We start from the raw sequence: 18,254 nt of genomic DNA, 5'->3' as shown, positions 1-18,254 counted from the left end.
CTTAGTTGTTCTTTGAATGGATGTTTGACCTAGGATGATTTTTGTTTTTGTTTTGTTTTGAGACCGTGTTTCACTCTTGTCACCCAGGCTGGAGTTCAATGGTGCGATCTTGGCTCACTGCAACCTCCACCTCCCGGGTTCAAGTGATTCTCCTACTGCAACCTCCCAAGTAGCTGGAATTACAGGCGCCTGCCACCACACCCAGCTAATTTTTTGTATTTTTATTTATATTTATTTATTTATTTTTTTGAGATGGAGTTTCACTCTTGTTGCCCAGGCTGGAGTGCAATGGCACGATCTCAGCTCACCAAAACCTCTGCCCCCCGGTTCAAGCAATTCTCCTGCCTCAGCCTCCCAAGTAGCTAGGATTACAGGCATGCACCACCACGCCCAGCTAATTTTTTATTTTTAGTAGAGATGGGGTTTCTCCATGTTGATCAGGCTAGTTTCAAACTCCCAACCTCAGGTGATCCACCTGCCTCAGCCTCCCAAAGTGCTGGGATTGCAGGGTAAGCCACCGCACCGGGCCTTTTTTGTATTTTTAGTAGAGACGGGGTTTCACCACGTTGGCCAGGCTGGTCTCGAACTCCTGACCTCAGGTGATCCACCCGCCTGGCCTCCCAAAGTGCCAGGATTAACAGGTGTGAGCCACTGTGCCCGGCCTGACCTAGGATGATTTTGTAACATGATGTGTTTCATTGGTCATTTGGAATATTTTGGTTCACTGAATTATGCACATCCTCCAAATATTGATACATTTCATTATACAGCATCAAAAAATATTTGTTAATATCACCACAATCTTAAAAGTGTTGACATATTTGGAAACTGTCAAACTCAAAATGGTGGACGGAAATTTTCCAAAATTTAAATTTTCACTTGAAAGCCCAAAATTTACTGTTGACAACAAGTATTGTCAGTTCTTTTCCTTGAGTTGACATGCCTATTTTATTCATTTTTAAGAAAGTGTCTGTCAAACTTCCAAGTATGAATAACAACCATAGTTTGTCTGTTAGCTGATCATTCAAGTAAAATATTCCATGAAGAAAAGCAGACAGTTCAGTTTGCAGCTTAAACAGTCACACAAGTGAGTTTCCCTAAAATAACTATCATATTTTGGTATGCAGCAGAAGTGCTTTGTGCATACTTCGTGTTTTATCACATAACATTTAAAGAGACGTGTAGTTGAAGATTGAGATTTTATAAAATGATTGCTTTTTTTTTTTCTGCTTCCTCAAGGATATTCAGTGAAACTGGATTTTTTTTTTTCCTATGCAGCAGTAAAGATTACTTTGACTGATAGTACAGCCTAGTGCAACTGGCTAGATTTGTGCTAAGGCACTGGCAATTTTGCCCACCATTGCTTTTGCAATCATGGTTACAAATATTAACACAGTGAGAAAGGCAAATAATACCTTAGTATTATGAAAATGGTTTTACCCTTGAAGACCCATTGAAAGGGTCCCCAAAGCACACTTAAAGTACAACTGTTCTAACAAATGATTAACTTTCACAGTGGGAATTTCAGGTCTTGGCAGGTTGAGAGAAGTCATTTTATGCCAATGTTTAGACCATACTACCTAGGTGATCTCTTCTTCTCCATGAGCACTGGGTCAGCATACACAGTTTTACTTATGTTTCTTTAGCTCAGTGGAAGTGTTATTTTTGCCCTAGTAGAGTCTACTCTCTCCAGAGCTTTCCTTCATGTCTTACTTGTCTCTTTTCTGTTTACCTTCTAGAGGAGAAGAGATAGAAAATAAGGAAGTCATCACCCAGGAGCTGGAGGTAGGGAAAGAAGCATACGACTTCTGGAAAAGTTACTCTTTCAGCTAAGGATGCATCCACATTCAGGTTTTAATTATTTCCTACATACTGAGTCACAACCTCCACTCGGTAACTTGGCTTCTTCCTGCTACATCTCTTTTGCAAAGGAACTTTATGTTTTTCCATGGGAATTTAAAACCTGTATTCTTGCTCAGTTTTCCTAGTTGAAGTGTCAGCACCTTTGAGGCTGAGAGCTTTTTGTTTTCAACAGTTTCCAGCCTTGGGCAGCTCTCTTTTGTTGCAGCTGGCATAGAGAAAGATTCCGGAGGACTGCCTCCTTCCAGGGTTCTGGGAAACGTCACCATCCCAACCACTGCCTGGTACTTGACGTTCAGGAAACTCGACTGTAAATACACAGACAAGGCTGCTGTGTCTTCATTTTAATTGGAAACATTTGCAATTGCCTTATTCTGACTTCATTTTCATTCCTTTCTACCCAGTTCCTCTAGCTTTAGGTTTTCCTACAGAAGAAGACTGAGCAGGTGATCAACTTTACAAATTGGTGGAAGCAATGGACAAGGAGTTAGGGTTCTGGGGGTTGGCCCTGGATTCCAGTCCTGGCGTAGCCACCACTTAGCTGTGTGACTATTGGCAAATCATATATCAACTTGGATCTTAATTGCCTCATTTGGAAAATGAGAGGTCTAAACTAGCTTTTCCTCTTCTGACTTCACAATTCAGTGATTTATGACTATTGTGATTTCTTAAGACATATGCCTCCACATTTCAAAGCAATTAAATACACTTAAACACAAAACTCGTGAAACCAAAACTGAGTCATACCCTTAAGAAGGTACCTCTTTGGCTAAGTGTTAAAAGATACATTAGGATCTTGCAGGACCCTCAAGGATATCATTATGAATAAGTTATTTTAACATAGGACCAAGAAAATGTTCTACCTGTTTTTGTTTTGTTTTGTTTTGTTTTGTTTGAGACGGAGTTTCGCTGTGTCACCAGGCTGGAGTGCAGTGGCACGATTTTGGCTCAATGTAACCTCCATCTCTCGGGTACCAGCGATTCTCCTGCCTCAGCCTCCCAAGTAGCTGGGACTACCGGTGTGCACCACCACGCCCAGCTAATTTTTGTATTTTTAGTAGAGACGGGGTTTCATCGTGTTGGCCAGGATGGTCTCGATCTCTTGACCTTGTGATCCACCCGCCTCGGCCTCCCAAAGTGTTGGGATTACAGGTGTGAGCCACTGCGCCCGGCCCTTCTACCTATTTTAATTATGAGCAGAGTAGGCTTTTTTTTTTTTTTTTTTTTTTTGAGATGGAGTCTCGCTCTGTCGCCCAGGCTGGAGTGCAGTGGCACAATCTCGGCTCACTGCAAGCTCCGCCTCCCAGGTTCACGCCATTCTCCTGCCTCAGCCTCTCCGAGTAGCTGGGACTACAGGCGCCCGCCACCACGCCCGGCTAATTTTTTTTTTTTTTGTATTTTTTAGTAGAGACGGGGTTTCACCCTGGTCTCGATCTCCTGACCTTGTGATCCGCCCGCCTCGGCCTCCCAAAGTGCTGGGATTACAAGCATGAGCCACCACGCCCGGCCCAGAGTAGGCTTTATTTCACTTTGCTTCAGTTAACCTGAGCAGTGAAAAGCTCACAGAAGCATAACAGAGAGGAGGGAACACAGACTTTAGAGCCAGTCAAACCTGGATTTGAAGTCTCCATAGTAGGATAGTGTCTAGCTTCTAATTATAATAGCTAATATTTATTGAGTAATTACTATGGGAAGTGTTCTGCCATTCACAGTTTGACTCTGGGCAAAATACCTACCCTCTCTGAGTCTGTTTCCTTACCTGTCAAATGAGGTTAATAAAGAAGGCCTGTTTCAAGACTGAGGATTAGAAATAGATGTCTGCAATGCCTGCCACACAGCTCAATAATTAGTAGCTCGAGGGTGTTTACATTCAACATATGTCATATTTCCAAGGTGCATTTGATATGCATATATATCTTTCTGTTATGCTCACTAGTTTGGGGTCAGATGTTATCATTCTCTTTTCTTCATTTAGAAAACACTTACTGAGGCTAGGCGCTGTGGCTCACACCTTTAATCCCAGCACTTTGGGAGGCCAAGGCAGGTGGATCACCTGAGGTCAGGAGTTTAAGACCAGACTGGCCAACATGGCGAAACCCTGTTTCTACTAAAAATACAAAAATTAGCTGGGTGTGGTGGCACATACCTGTAGTCCAAGCTACTCGGGAGGCTGAGGCAGGAGAATTGCTTGAACCTGGGAGGCGGAGGTTGCAGTGAGCCGAGATCGCACACTGCACTCCAGCCTGGGCAACAGAGTGAGACTCTGTCTCAAAAAAAAAAAAAAGAAAAAAGAAAACATTTACTGAGAAGCAGGCTAGCCTAGGGGTTAAGACTAGGAGCTCTGGAACCCCGCTGCCTTGGTTCAGGTCTTGGGCCCGCTAGTTCTAGTTATGTAACCTAGACTACATTTTTTCACCTCTCTTTGTCTGTTTCCCCGTCTGTAAAATGGGAATAACAGAATTGCCTATCTCACAGGGTTTTTGTGAGAGTTAAATTAATTAATATGTATAAAAACACAGCCAGGCTTGGTGGCTTACGCCTGTAATCCCAGCACTTTGGAAGGCCAAGGTGGGCAGATCACTTGAGGTCAGGGATTCATGACCGGCCTGGCCAACATAGTGAAACCCCATCTCTACCAAAAATACAAAAGTTAGCCAGGTGTGGTGGCAGGCACCTGTAATCCCAGCTACTCGAGAGGCTGAGGCAGGAGAATCACTTGAACCTGGGAGGCAGAGGTTGCAGTGAGTGGAGACCAAGCCATTGCACTCCAGACTCCAGCCTGGGCAAGAACAAAACTTCATCTCAAAAAAAACAACAAAAAAAGGCCGGGCATGGTCGCTCATGCCTGTAATCCTAGCACTTTGGGAGGCCAAGGTGGGTGGATTGCCTGAGCTCAGGGATTTGAGACCAGCCTGGGCAACATGGCGAAACCCCATCTCTACTAAAAATACAAAAAATTAGCTGGGCATGGTAGTGCGTGCCTATAATCCTAGCTACTTGGGAGGTTGAGGTATAGCACTGCTTGAACCCAGGAGGTGGAGGTTGCAGTGAGCCAAGATTGTGCCACTGCACTCCAGCCTGGGTGACACAACGAGATTCTGTCTCAAAAAAACAAAAAACAGTAACACTTCCCATAGTAATTACTCAATAAATATTAGCCAGTATAATTACAAGCTAGACACTGTGCTACTATGGAGAATACAAAGATAAACAAGACACAATTTCTTTTTTTTTTTTTTTTTTTTTGAGACAAGGTTTCGCTCTGTCGCCTAGGCTAGAGGGCAGTGACGCAATCATAGCTCACTGCAGCCTCGACCTCCGAGGTTCAGGTGACCCTCCCACCTCAGCCTCCCAAGTAGCTGGGACTACTGGCATGTGCCACTACACCCAACTCATTTTTGTATATTTTGTAGAGATGGAGTATTGCCATGTTGCCCAGGCCAGTCTTGAACTCCTGGGCTGAAGCAATCCACCTGCCTTGGCCTCCCAGAGTGCTGGGATAACAGGCATGAGCCACTGCGCTGGCCACAGTTTCTATCTTCTTTGAACACAAACATGAGAACACTGAAGCTTAAGGGTGAAATGACAAGGCTGGGACTGAAATTGAGACTTTTTTCCCCATAGAAATTTAGTAGTCTTTATGATGCCAAATTAATTAGTATAGACTAATAAGCATATAGCTTAATTAGGGACTAATCAATTAAAATTTAAAGTGAGTGAAAAAAAGGTTTGACTTAAACAAAAGCAAAATACTGTATATCAGTTAATACCAGTATTATTCATTCATTCAATGTACATTTAGTGAGGACTTGTTATGCATTATTCATGATGGTAGACACCATAGAAGGGATACTAAGATAAATCAGGTGTATATTCTACTTCAAGTAGATCTCCCGGTAAGGAATATAAAACATTTGTATGTGGAATGTAGTAAAGACTCCAGGCTAACTACTGTGAAGTTTGATACTAACAGTTAATTATAACTTGGTAAATCAGGGAAAGATTTCTGGAGGAGATGGCTTTTGAACTATGCCTGAAAGGATAGGTCAGATTTGGACAAGTGCTGATGGGTGGAAAGGGCATTTCAGGAAGAGAAATTCCCTTTCTATGCAAAAGCATAGAAACGGAGAAGCGGGCTGGGTGCAGTGGCTCACGCCTGTAATCCCAGCACTTTGGGAGACCGAGGAGGGCAGAGCACTTGAGCCCAGGAGTTCAAGACCATCCTGGGCAACATGATGAAACCACATCTCTACAAAAAATAAAAAAATTAGACAGGTGTGGTGATGCACGCCTGTAGTCCCGGTTACTGGGGAGGCTGAGGTGGGAAGATCACTTGAGCCCAGGAGGCAGAGATTGCAGTGAGCAGAGATCACGCAACTGCACTTCAGCCTAGCCCACAAAACAAGACTCTCTCAAAAAGAAAAAAGAAAGAAAGAAAAGAAATGGAGAATTAGAACACGTGTTAAAGGAACAGCAAATAGTTCAGTTTTGATACTGTATAGGGTATGTGAGTAGCAGTGACAAATATAAACAAAGATTGGCTGAGACTCAACAATGTTAAAGTCATTTCAAATATGTTTTTCAGGATTCTGTCCGCGTGGTCTTGGGAAACTTGGACAATCTTCAGCCCTTTGCTACAGAACACTTCATTATATTTCCCTGTATCCTTTTTTTTTTTTTTTTTTTTTTTTGAGATGGAGTCTTGCTCTGTTGCCCAGGCTGGAGTGCAATGGCATGATCTTGGCTCACTGCAACCTCAGCCTCCCAGGTTCAAGCGATTCTCTTGCCTCAGCCTCTTGAGTAGCTGGGATTACAGGCATGTGCCACTGCACCTGGCTAATTTTGGTATTTTTCGTAGAGGCGCTATTTCACCATGTTGGCCAGACTGGTCTTGAACTCCTGACCTCAGGTGATCCACCCGCCTCGGCCTCCCAAAGTGCTGGGATTACAGCCATGAGCCACTGCGCCCAGCCTATCCTTTCTTTTCTGGCTGGAAATGAGCTACAGCTCACATTTTAGACTCAAATGGAAGTAGCAAAACCATAGGCAGTTTGGAGGGTAGATCAGGGGAAGGAGAGAGAATCTCATCCCTAAAATGGTACTTAGGAATGCATACTGGCATCTTTCCTTACTCCTTAGCACCATTTTCCAGATAAAAGCAAATGGGAGAGAGTTTCCCACCTGAAATTCAAACATGGGGAAATTATCTTGATCCCCTACCCATTTGTTTTTACTCTATACGTGGAGATGAAATGGTTCCATGAAAACCTGTCACCTGGTAAGTGGAATGATGTGAATGTGGATGGCAGAGAAGAAAATGATTTAGCCGTGCCAGCTGGGTATGGCGAAATGGGCTACCAGATTGGGCTCCAGTCATACAGTGCACAGGTCAGGATCATGTGCTCCAGGCCAGAATGACCAGTTCAAATACTGGTGGTCCTGCCACTTAATAGCTGTGTGAAGTTAGATAAATTAATCTTTCTGTGCCTCCGTTGTGAAATGGTGAAGAATAATATTACTACCTATATCACTGAGTTGTTAAAAGGATTAAATAAATACTAGTAGATGAAAAGTACAAAGCCTGACTTAATCACTGAATGAAAGATAACTATTATATAAACCCTTCCATTAGAGAGAATTCCATGATTTTCTCCTTAGAGCTGTCTTAAAGGTATCTCCCAATTTTATTTTTATTTAGACAGGGTCTCACTCTGTCACCCAGGCTGGAGTACAGTGGTGTGATCATAGTTCACTGTAACCTCTAACTCCTGGGCTCAAGTGATCCTCCTGCCTCAGCTTCCCAAGTAGCTAGGACTATAGGTGTGTGCGACCACCCCCGGCTAATTTTTTTTTTTTTTTTAGTAGAGAGAGGGGTCTGACTGTATTGCACCGTTGGGTCTCAAACTCCTGGGCTCAAGCGATCCTCCCACCTCGGCCTCCCAAAACACTGGGATTACAGGCATGAGCCACTGTGCCTAGCCCAAATTTTTATTCTCTGAAGGCCATGGGCGTTTTTGTTGATTGAGGGACAAGTAAACACCTACCCTTTTGATTTGAAAAGGGGTGCAGGCTGGGCATGGTGGCTTATGCCTGTAATCCCAGTACTTTGGGAGGCCAAGGCAGGAGGATCACTTGAGGCCAGGAGTTCAAGACCAGCCTGACCAATATGGTGAAACCCCATCTCTACTAAAAGTAAATTTAGCCAGGCGTGGTGGTGTGCACCTGTAATCCTAGCTACTCAGGAAGCTGAAGCAGAAGAATCGCTTGAACCCGGGAGTCAGAGATAGCAGTGAGCTGAGATCACGCCACTGCACTCCAGCCTGGGTGGCAGAGCAAGATGACATCTGAAAAAAAAAATATATATATATATATGTATATGTATATGATGTAGCCCGGCATGGTGGTGGTGCATGCCTGTAGTCCCAGCTACTCTGGAGGCTGAGGGAAGAGAATTGCTTGAACCTGGGAGGCAGAGGTTCTGGTGAGCCAAGATCACACCACTGCACTCCTGCCTGGGCAACAGAGCTAGCTCTGTCTCAAAAAAGGAAAAAGAAAAAAGGGGTGCAAAGGCCTTGCCTCAAAATATCTCCCCTTTTCATTTGTCACAGGTAGCTGAAGTTCTACTTTTTTTCTTTTTTAGTAAGGATCGTCCCCTTCCTTTTCAAACCCTTTCTAGCTTGTAGATTACAATCATTCTGAAATGGGAGGAAGAGAGTTTGAAGACACTATTTTTAGGGAAAATGGTACCAGGTAGAAGGGAGAAGGGCACATGAGGAGTCTGTGTCTGGGGTCAGTTCCAAGAAATAAATAGTAGCCAGAAATCCAGGTAAAACAGCATTGTGGCTAGGCCTGGTGGCTCACTTCGGGAGGCCAAGGCAGGTGGATCACCTGAGGTCAGGAGTTTGAGACCAACCTGGCCAATGTGGTGAAACCCCTCTCTCTACTAAAAATACAAAAATTAGCCAGGTGTGGTGGCATGTGCCTGTAGTCCCAGCTACTCGGGAGGCTGAGGGAGGAGAATCGCTTGAACTCAAGAGGCGGAGGCTGCAGTGAGCCGAGATCGCACCACTGCACTCCAGTCTGGGGGACAGAGACTTAATCTCAAAAAAAAAAAAAAAAAAGTCTTAAATCTATTATGACACTCAAATTTCCTATTGTAGGGAAACCAATAAGTGACAGTCCTCTTGGGTTGGTAAGTTTACCTTTTCCGTACAAAATGAAAATTGCCTTTATCACCTTCTTTTGTCCAAAAAGTCCTGCTCTTGCCTCTTCCCCTTACTTTGCCCCTCAGTTGCTGCCCAGGTCCAGTCAGAATTGTAAACATAAGACCGTATTTTCCCCCTTGGCTAGATTTCTGAGACCATGTCTGTAATAGAATGTCTATTCTTACTTGCAAAGCTGGTGTTCAAAGTTGCCTTTGGCAGTTTAAGGATGGGGAGTTTTCTTCACTGTGCCTTCATGAACTGTGAGCAACTCTGGAAAGGAGGAGTCACAGGCATCTGCTTCCTCCTGAAGGTCCCAGCTGAGAAGACAGCAGTAGGAGCTGTGATGAGGAAACGAAAACACATGGACGAGCCCAGCTCCCCCAGCAGGCCAGGGCTGGACGGGTCAGTGGTGCGGGGAGAGAGGCTCGCTCCTGCGTCCTAGTTAGGCTTTGCCAGCTATTACTGTTGGTTGATCCTGTCCTTGGGCGAGTCACTTTCTTTTGCAGGACTTCATCAGTATCTGCCTATTACAGTGGGTGGACTAAGGAAAGGGAGCAAGTTAATATTTACAATATAATTTGAACACAGTCCCTTTTTCAGCAAAGTATGATTTTTCTTTTCAAGATGAAGGCTGAGAAGAAATACAATCTGATCTAAACAATTGAATTCAGCACATTCAGTAATACTATGTTAATGTCACCAGAAGGCACAAGACTTATGAAGTCTCAGAATATTTACAAAAACATAGGGAAACTCTTGAAAGAGTAAGAACAAATAAAATATAATTCTATTTTACCCAGTGAGCAGTTAGCTTTTGGAACCTTAAGATGCAGTCCAGACTAAAATATAAATGTTTGCAAGAGGGTATGTATCAATCATTGGGTGGAGTGCTGTGATATTAGGGGGAATGTTGAATACATCCCTAACATATTGTGGAGGCCACTTATGTTCTTCTTTCAATTCTCTATCAGGGACAAAATGAGTCAGTAAGACAATTCAGTCATTCTTATTAGCACCCTAGAAAGCTAATAACAACGCTGCTGGAATAATCCAAGGTGTGGTTTGTTCTCTAGCCCAAGATGCTTCCACCCTGGGCCCACAGAGAACAGCTACCCTTTTCCTGGGACTCTGTGGACCCCTAGACATACAGGAGAAATAAGGTAGACCACTAGGAAGCTGACCCCATGCTCTCCAGATGCACATGTAGGTGAAGAGGTAGGGAGCTCCTTTCCAAGCTAGGTGGAATGTGAGGGTACTTGGAGGTATGAAGCTTTGCTCTGTTCCATTCGACTGAATTTTCCATGCAAATTAGGTCTCAGATCTTCCCTTTCTCTGGGTTTTGATGCACAATCAAGTATTTCAAAATCTGATACCTGCTTTCAATCACATTTTCACTTTCTCAAATCCCAGATCCCTAAGTGTCTCAAACTGGGATTCTGCTGTGAAGTAAAGCAGCACCCAAAGAAAATTTGGCCACCCAATTTATTCTGCCAGCCAGGAGTAGTATAAAAATAGCCAACCTGCTGAAATATTCATTTGGGCCACATTTGCTTGAATGTAGTGATATTGCCTCTGCCAGTAACATTTCCTGCATATTTTCCCCCCACCTCAGGGCCAAGATAGGGACTTCCGGCCAAGGACCCAGCAAAAAGAAGCCCCCTGTGGAAACCAGGAGAGTAAGTACTAAAATGGAGCCTTAGAGGCTGTTAGCTATTCCTGTTCCATTACAAGTCAGGATTCCGGTTACCAGCACATCTTGGTTTTTCGTGCAGATTGAATTGACTGAACTCATTCTTGGATTTCACTGTCTGCAGAATAACATTCAACTATTATGCCCTTGTCACAACGCATCCCAAAGTGACTGCATAATACATGCATCGATGAATTTTTTTGTTAAAAAGTCCTCTCTTTGCCTGGTACGGTGGCTCATGCCTGTAATTCCAGCATTTTGGGAGGCTGAGGCGGGCGGATCACCTGAAGTCAGGAGTTCAAGACCAGGCTGGCCAACCTGGTGAGACCCAGTCTCTACTAAAAATATAAAAAATTAGCCAAGTGTGGTGGTGGGCTTCTGTAATCCCAGCTACTCAGGAGGCTGAGGCAAGAGAATCTCTTGAACCCAGGAGGCAGAGGTTGCAGTGAGCCGAGTTTGTGCCACTGCCCTCCAGCCTGGGCAACAGAGTGAGACTCCATCTCAAAAAAAAAAAAAAAATCCTCTCTTCTCAGCTTAAAAAGCTACTTGTACTCTGCAGTTGAAATAAGAAAATATGTCTGTATAGAATTAAGGTGGGATCCAGTATAGAATTTTCCCTTTAGGAAACTTTGCCTTCATCTACACTGGGGTCTGAGTCTGGGAACATCTAGTTTGTCTTTTTGTTTTTTTGTTCTTTGAGACGGAGTCTCACTCTGTCACCCAGGCTGGAGTGCAGTGGTGCGATCTTGGCTCACTGCAAGCTCTGCCTCCCGGGTTCACGCCATTCTCCTGCCTCAGCCTCCCGAGTAGCTGGGACTACAGGCATGTGCCACCACGCCCAGCTAATTTTTTGTATTTTTTAGTAGAGACGGGGTTTCACCATGTTAGCCAGGATGGTCTCGATCTCCTAACCTCGTGATCCACCTGCCTCGGCCTCCCAAAGTGCTGGGATTACAGGCGTGAGCCACCGAGCCCGGCCAGAACATCTAGTTTTAACAAATGAGCTAGGCATGTATCAGCACTGATAACTGGTAAGAGAAAACTTCTAGAGCAGTGAAGGGCTGGCCCCTGATGGAATTAGATTTCATTTATGGGGTATGTTTCCCATTTAGATATTCATATATCTGATACCCTTCCTCCATTTCAGGACTTCTTTTCTGTATATTCTCTAAAATAGTGACTTTTTCTTGTTCTCCACTCTTTAAATAGCTGTTAGCTGGTATCCATGCCTTAAAGATCCTTTCTTTTTTTCTGTATGTCTCCAAAGTTGCTGTGACCCTAAGTATCCAAACACAAACAACTCACTTTCTTCACCTTCCCAGGACTCATAACATGAGCAGTTATCGAGTAAACATTTACATATGCATTCATTCAACAAATTTTTTGTTTTGTTTTCTTTTGAGATGGAGTCTCACTCTGTCGCTCAGGCTGGAGTGCAATGGCGCGATCTCGGCTCACTGCAAGCTCTGCCTCCCGGGTTCACACCATTCTTCTGCCTCAGCCTCCCGCGTAGCTGGGACTACAGGCGCCCGCCACCACGCCCGGCTAATTTTTTGTATTTTTTAGTAGAGACGGGGTTTCACTGTGTTAGCCAGGATGGCCTCGATCTCCTGACCTTGTGATCCGCCCGCCTTGGCCTCCCAAAGTGCTGGGATTACAGGCGTGAGCCACCACGCCCGGCCTTTTTTTTCTTTTTTGAGACAGGGTCACACTCTGTTGCCCAGGCTGGAGTGCAGTGGTGCAATCTTGGCTCACAGCAACCTCCACCTCTCAGGCTCAAGTGATCCTCTCATTTCAGCCTCTAGAGTAGCTAGGACTACTGGCATGTGTCATCACACCTGGCTGATTTTTGTATTTTTTGTAGAGATGGGGTTTTGCCATGTTGCCCAGAATGCATTCAACAAATTTTCATTGAGTGTCTACTATGTGCCAAGTACCAGGGATACACCAACAGTATACAGCTAGGCAGACAGTTACTGATAGATGTGTCATGTGCAGGGGTAGAAGGAAGCACAGGATACAAAGGGAGCATAAAGTGGCCAGGAGGGAAGGATTCCCAGAATAGCTTAAAGTCCAGTGCTGAGAAATGTTACTGGAGAAGTCCGAATGGACTGGATCATGAAAAGCCTTGAGACTACCTTCAAGATCACAGGAATTCTGTAAAACATTTTTAAGTAGAAAAATGAAGTTATTTTCATTTCTAAAGGATTGTTCTGTCTCTTGCTCACAAGGCATTGTGTTGGGTGCTGGGGCACACACAAACATATGTAAACCCTGATTTCTTTTTTCTAGGAGCTTGTAATTTAGTTGGGGAAGGAGTATATCCTTGGGGATTTATACCTCTGCCTCTGTGTGCAGAGGAAGAGTCCAGGGCCCCAGTTGTGCTGTGGCCAGCTGGCCCACTGAGTGATTTTGGGCAGATAGTCAACCCCTTCTATGCCTCCCATCCTTTAGGGGGTAAGAAAAAGAAATGAGAAAGTACATGCGGAGTACTTGAAGCTCTGGAGAACAAAGACACTTTATACAACCAAGATAATTACTATTAAAGGAATATTTTCCATGCTCTCTACCCTTTGTATCTTCCTATTCTTAGTTTGACACATCATCTCCCTCAAGAACAGTACCCACAGCTTCTTACTCAACATAATTACCTTTTCAACCTGATTCTGGCTTTAGAAAAAACTCTAGTAAAAGGAACATGTTTATTGATTTTGACTCAAGGCCCAAAGACATTCACCATCATGGACCCTGTTCCCAGGAAGATGATTTCTCCTAAATTAAGGTGATCACAGTGACTCTCAGTGTAAGTCACTTGAGCTGGAAAAATTGAATTTGCTCCTATGGTCCATTGCTTAATATGTTCTGCCCCCTTTGCAGGGAGTTAGGGTGTAGGATCACAGTCACTGTGCATGTGCGTGTCTGAACACATTGGGAGCCTGTGTGGGGAAAGCTTAGAAGAATACAACACGTACCTCTGTTTCATAAGAAGTGTTTAGGGAGAATGCGAAGGAAGAGAAAACCCCCTTGCCTTTGTTACTTCAGGTCCCAGATCTAGAGATCCAGACTTTGGAAGGATAAAAAATGGGAGGGAGCAGATGAATGGCCCAGAAACGAAACAGAGTAACTGCACGTCGCATTTTGTTGTTGTTGTTGTTTTGCTATATCTGTTTGAACTGCACTTCTAAACAGATCTGGTCCTGAACATACGGAGGACAGTCTTGCATCAGGTTTTCAGAGTATTATGTTCTGATAGAGGTCCAAGATGATACCTTCAGTCTGAATTCCAGCTATAATATTTTTCCTCTCTTAAGACTTTTTCTTGAGAAGACATCTCTCAAGATTTTGAGAGATCACAAAAAGGCTACACTGTCTTGTGAGGAGACTCTTCCCTGGTTCAGAGGTAGGCTGTACCTCTGTCCCAAGGCCTTTGCCCTCCTGTTCCTCCTCCCACCCTTAATAGATGCTTTCATTAGGGCTACTGTATGCAGCAGAATTAAAGCCCCAAACCATAGTTTCATTAAATTTGTAAGAATCATTCCCTCAAGCCAGAAACCAGAGCTTGGCCCTCTAAATTCCATCTCCACTCTCTATAGAAAAGGTAAGAATGGTCTCCTTCCTCCCCAGAGTTCCCTGTTGCTTTTATAGGAATATGACTTCGGTGGCTGCCCATGTGGTCTGGGATTTGAGCGGTTTGTGAAGAGGCTTAGTTCAGAGATATCTGCCATTCTAATCCGAAGTTTATTCTTAGGATGGGGGCTAGTCCTAGCTTTTCTAGAGACTTGCCATGCCTCTGCCTCCCAGAACCTACCTTTACAGTCTGCAGCCCCTTGCTCTAGAACTCTTCGCCATGGGAGCTAAGCTATGAGGTTGCAAAGCCTTAAGAATGATACAATGGACTTTGGGGACTTGGGGGAAAGGGTGGGAAGGGGGTGAGGGATGAAAGACTATACATTGGGTATAGTGTACACTACTTGGGTGATGGGTGCACCAAAATCTCAGAAATCACCACTAAAAAAACTTATTCATGTAACCAGACACCACTCACTCCCCAAAAACCTATTGAAATAAAAAATAAATTTTAAAAAATGGGAAAAAAATTCACAGAACTGCACACCCAAAAGAAAAAAAAGAACTCTTCACCAGCAAAACAGCTTGAGGAGCTCCATCACTGCTGGGTAAAGCCCCTAGTTTCTGACTGGGTGAAGAGAGTAGTAGCCAGTGGCAGAGATTCCCAAAGAAAATATAATAACCATATTTCTATATGGTTCTATATAAAGCAGCAGCACATGGAGAAATAATAAGATTGTGTTATATTGTGCTGGTTGCTAATGCCACAGTCATGTTTCTACCATGCCTGGCTCTAGCCATGCTGATCCTATTTATTCTTTAATGGCACTGTGCCCTCATACATCATGTCCCTGTCTGGAATGCCCTGCTGTGACTGGCCACCTCCTCACCCCCATTATGACAACATCCCACTCATCCATCAAGGCTCCATTCAAATTTCACTTCCCCTGTGAAGCCTTCCTTGACTAATGCCACCTGCTCCATTAATGTCCTTTCAGCAACCACAGCACTCTATATGGATTCGTTGGGTGGTCTTATTACACTCTTTTTTTTTTCTTTTTCTTTTTTTTGGGGATGGAGTCTCGCTCTGTCGCCCCAGGCTGGAATGCAATGGCGCGATCTTGGTTCACTCTGCCTCCTGGGTTCAAGCGATTCTCCTGCCTCAGCCTCCTGAGTAGTTGAGATTACAGGTGCCCGCCAGCATGCCCGGCTGATTTTTTTGTATTTTTAGTAGAGACAGGGTTTGACCATGTTGGCCAGGCTGGTCTCTAACTGCTGACCTCAGATGATCCATCCGCCTTGGCCTCCCAAATTGCTGGGATTACAGGCATGAGTCACCATACCCGGCCATCACACTGTCTTGACTTAGTTTATGTCCATTTTGCTCCATAGATTATACATTTCTCCAAGGTAAATTTAAGGTCCTCCTGATTTCTGAAACCTCAATGTTCTGTCCTTGGTAATAGTAGGTACTCAGTAACATGGGATGATAAGTTAATCCCAGCTTGATTTATTCTTGGCTCTTAAATCTTATGGTTTTAGAGGGACAGTTGTTTGGATATTGAGATGAAAAAAGGACAGTCCTGGCCGGGCGCGGTGGCTCACGCCTATAATTCCAGCACTTTGGGAGGCGGAGACGGGCGGATCATGAAGTCAGGAGATCGAGATCATCCTGGCTAACACGGTGAAACCCTGTCTCTACTAAAAATACGAAAATTTAGCCGGGTGTGGTGGCGGGCGCCTGTAGTCCCAGCTACTCAGGAGGCTGAGGCAGGAGAATGGTGTGAACTGGAGAGCTGGAGAGGCAGAGCTTGCAGTGAGCTGAGATGGTGCCACTGCACTCCAGCCTGGGTGACAGAGCGAGACTCAGTCTCAAAAAAAAAAAAAAAAAAAAAAAAGAAAGAAAGAAAAGAAAAAAGGACAGTCCTATGGAAAGAAATATAGAATCTGTCTAGGCAGTCAGAAGCCAGGCCCCAGTGCTGATGTGAAATCAGTTCACCAGCAAATAGCATTCAGATTGCCAGGCAGTGTAGGAGGAAAGTTTAAGACTTTTCTTGGTCTTCTTTTTAACAGAATAGGGAAAGAAAAACCCAACAAGGATTGCAGGAGACTCTGGCCTCTGATATCACTGATGTCCAGAAACAAGGTAGGTCCTGGGAAATTTCCATTTATTCTCCTTTAATAATCACCCTTTCCCTTGTAGTTCTCTGATATGTAGAGCAGCACAGAGCTGAGTCTGGGTACCCTCAGTGGGTAATGTGCCTTGCTCCCGTGGAGGTGCTTGGTTAGCCATCCTCTGGTCTGGGGGCCTGTCCTAGAGTAATAGAAGCCCCCCAGCTCCCAGAAGGAGTGAAGGGAGGTAGTGCATGCCCTTCCTCTGCTTCTGATAGTGAAGTTATGCTCTCACTATTTCAAAACATTTCCGAGTGAGGTGATAAACTTTATAGAAATGTTGAGAGGGATGTGTTTCCCTTTTCTGTACTGTTGGAGAATGATCTCTTCCCTTTGAGGCATTAGAGTTAATATTGAAGTTACAAATGGATGCTTTGCAAGGGCTGGGAATGCATGTCGAGCTATTGCCCTCCCTACTTGCTGATCTTTTACCCAGCACGAGGATTCAATGTGGACTGCAGTTATCACAGAAACAGGGATGTAGGCCAGTGAGTCCTTCAACAACTTGTCATTTTATGTGAAGACATACCAGCCGGAGTGCATGGCTGGAACTTGAGCTGTGTAAATATCCCAGAAGCTTGACTGAAAATACTCTGAGGTCAGAATAGCATCTTACTGAGCTGAGATGAAATTGGGAAGGTCAGAACAAACAATTCACCTGACTTTAAAGAACTCTTGGCGTGAGACTGCCTCTGGCTCATACTGAGTGTTTTGCCTTCTACTCACATGAAAACGGCCTATGGACAAACATCTTGCTCCTGCCTGATTGTTTTCCTTACAGATTCTGAGTGGGAGCACAGCCTGCCAGGGCGAATTGTCCCACCCCTGCAGCACAACTCACCTCCACCTAAGGAGCGAGCAGCCAGCGGCTTCGTTGGGTTTCTAAGGTAAGACAGCTTCTGTGCGGCCATCAGACTCAAGATCCAGCTCAGAGTGGCTCACTGAGTCTTTCAGGGAAATTAGAATAGAAAAGAAAGCAGATTACTCACAGAGGCTTCTCACTTATGTCTAGGATAGATGATGGAAATGAGATTAAGAACAAAATCCCTAATTGTGCATTTAATAAAGACTGTGTTTTACTTATTTTTACACAACCCACCTCCACCCTGATGTGTCCAGGATAAAGCCAAGCTCATAAACATTAACTTGGGCCAGGCTGGGTGGCTCACACCTATAATCCCAGCACTTTGGGAGGCCAAGGCAGGTAGATCACTTGAGGTCAGGAGTTCAAGACCAGCCTGGCCAACATGGTGAAGGCCCATCTCTACTAAAAATACAAAATTAGCTGGGCATGGTGGCACATGCCTATAATACCAGCTACTTGGGAGGGAGGCTGAGGCAGGAGAATCGCTTGACCCTGGGAGGTGGTGGTGAGGCTGAGGCAGGAGAATCTCTTGAACCCGAGAGTTAGAGGTTGCAGTGAGCCGAGATTAAAAAAATAAAATAAAATAAAATTAGCCAGATGTGGTGGCACAATCCTATAATCCCAGCTACTAGGGGGTGCGGAGGCAGGAGAATTGCTTTAACCTGGGAGGCAGAGGTTGCAGTGAGCTGAGATCGTGCCATTGCACTCCAGCCTGGGCAACAGAGCAAGACTGTGTCTCAAAAAAACCAACCAAACAAAAACATTAACTTGAACAAAGTCTATTCTTAGTTTACTTGAGCCATTCAGATGATTTGGTTACCAAACATTTCCATTCTCCCCTCTGAATCTAGGTTGTGTTTGCAGAGGACAGTTAGCAAATGTCTCTCTCTCTCTC

General features: G+C 44.4%; 1 protein-coding gene across 4 annotated transcripts in view; it reads left to right on the top strand.

Moving 5' to 3' along the window:
- Positions 1 to 18,254, top strand: part of MAJIN (membrane anchored junction protein) — a 33,680-nt gene that overhangs the window by 14,872 nt on the left and 554 nt on the right. For 2 of the 4 annotated variants that reach the window (XM_032153357.2, XM_058438907.1), the window contains 8 exons: positions 1,740 to 1,785; positions 6,446 to 6,521; positions 7,013 to 7,138; positions 9,021 to 9,052; positions 9,259 to 9,467; positions 10,678 to 10,741; positions 16,396 to 16,468; positions 17,276 to 17,381. In XM_032153357.2, the coding sequence (XP_032009248.1) occupies positions 1,740 to 1,785; positions 6,446 to 6,521; positions 7,013 to 7,138; positions 9,021 to 9,052; positions 9,259 to 9,467; positions 10,678 to 10,741; positions 16,396 to 16,468; positions 17,276 to 17,381 (732 nt within the window). The remainder of the gene's footprint in view (positions 1 to 1,739; positions 1,786 to 6,445; positions 6,522 to 7,012; positions 7,139 to 9,020; positions 9,053 to 9,258; positions 9,468 to 10,677; positions 10,742 to 16,395; positions 16,469 to 17,275; positions 17,382 to 18,254) is intronic. The other 2 variants (XM_058438909.1, XM_032153360.2) reach the window with 2 other exon arrangements.

Source organism: Hylobates moloch, unplaced genomic scaffold, assembly GCF_009828535.3.
Source record: "Hylobates moloch isolate HMO894 unplaced genomic scaffold, HMol_V3 SCAFFOLD_5, whole genome shotgun sequence".
NCBI classification, from domain to species: Eukaryota; Metazoa; Chordata; class Mammalia; order Primates; family Hylobatidae; genus Hylobates; species Hylobates moloch.
Note: the sequence above shows the minus strand (reverse complement) of the source record. Positions and strands in the feature narration are given on the sequence as shown.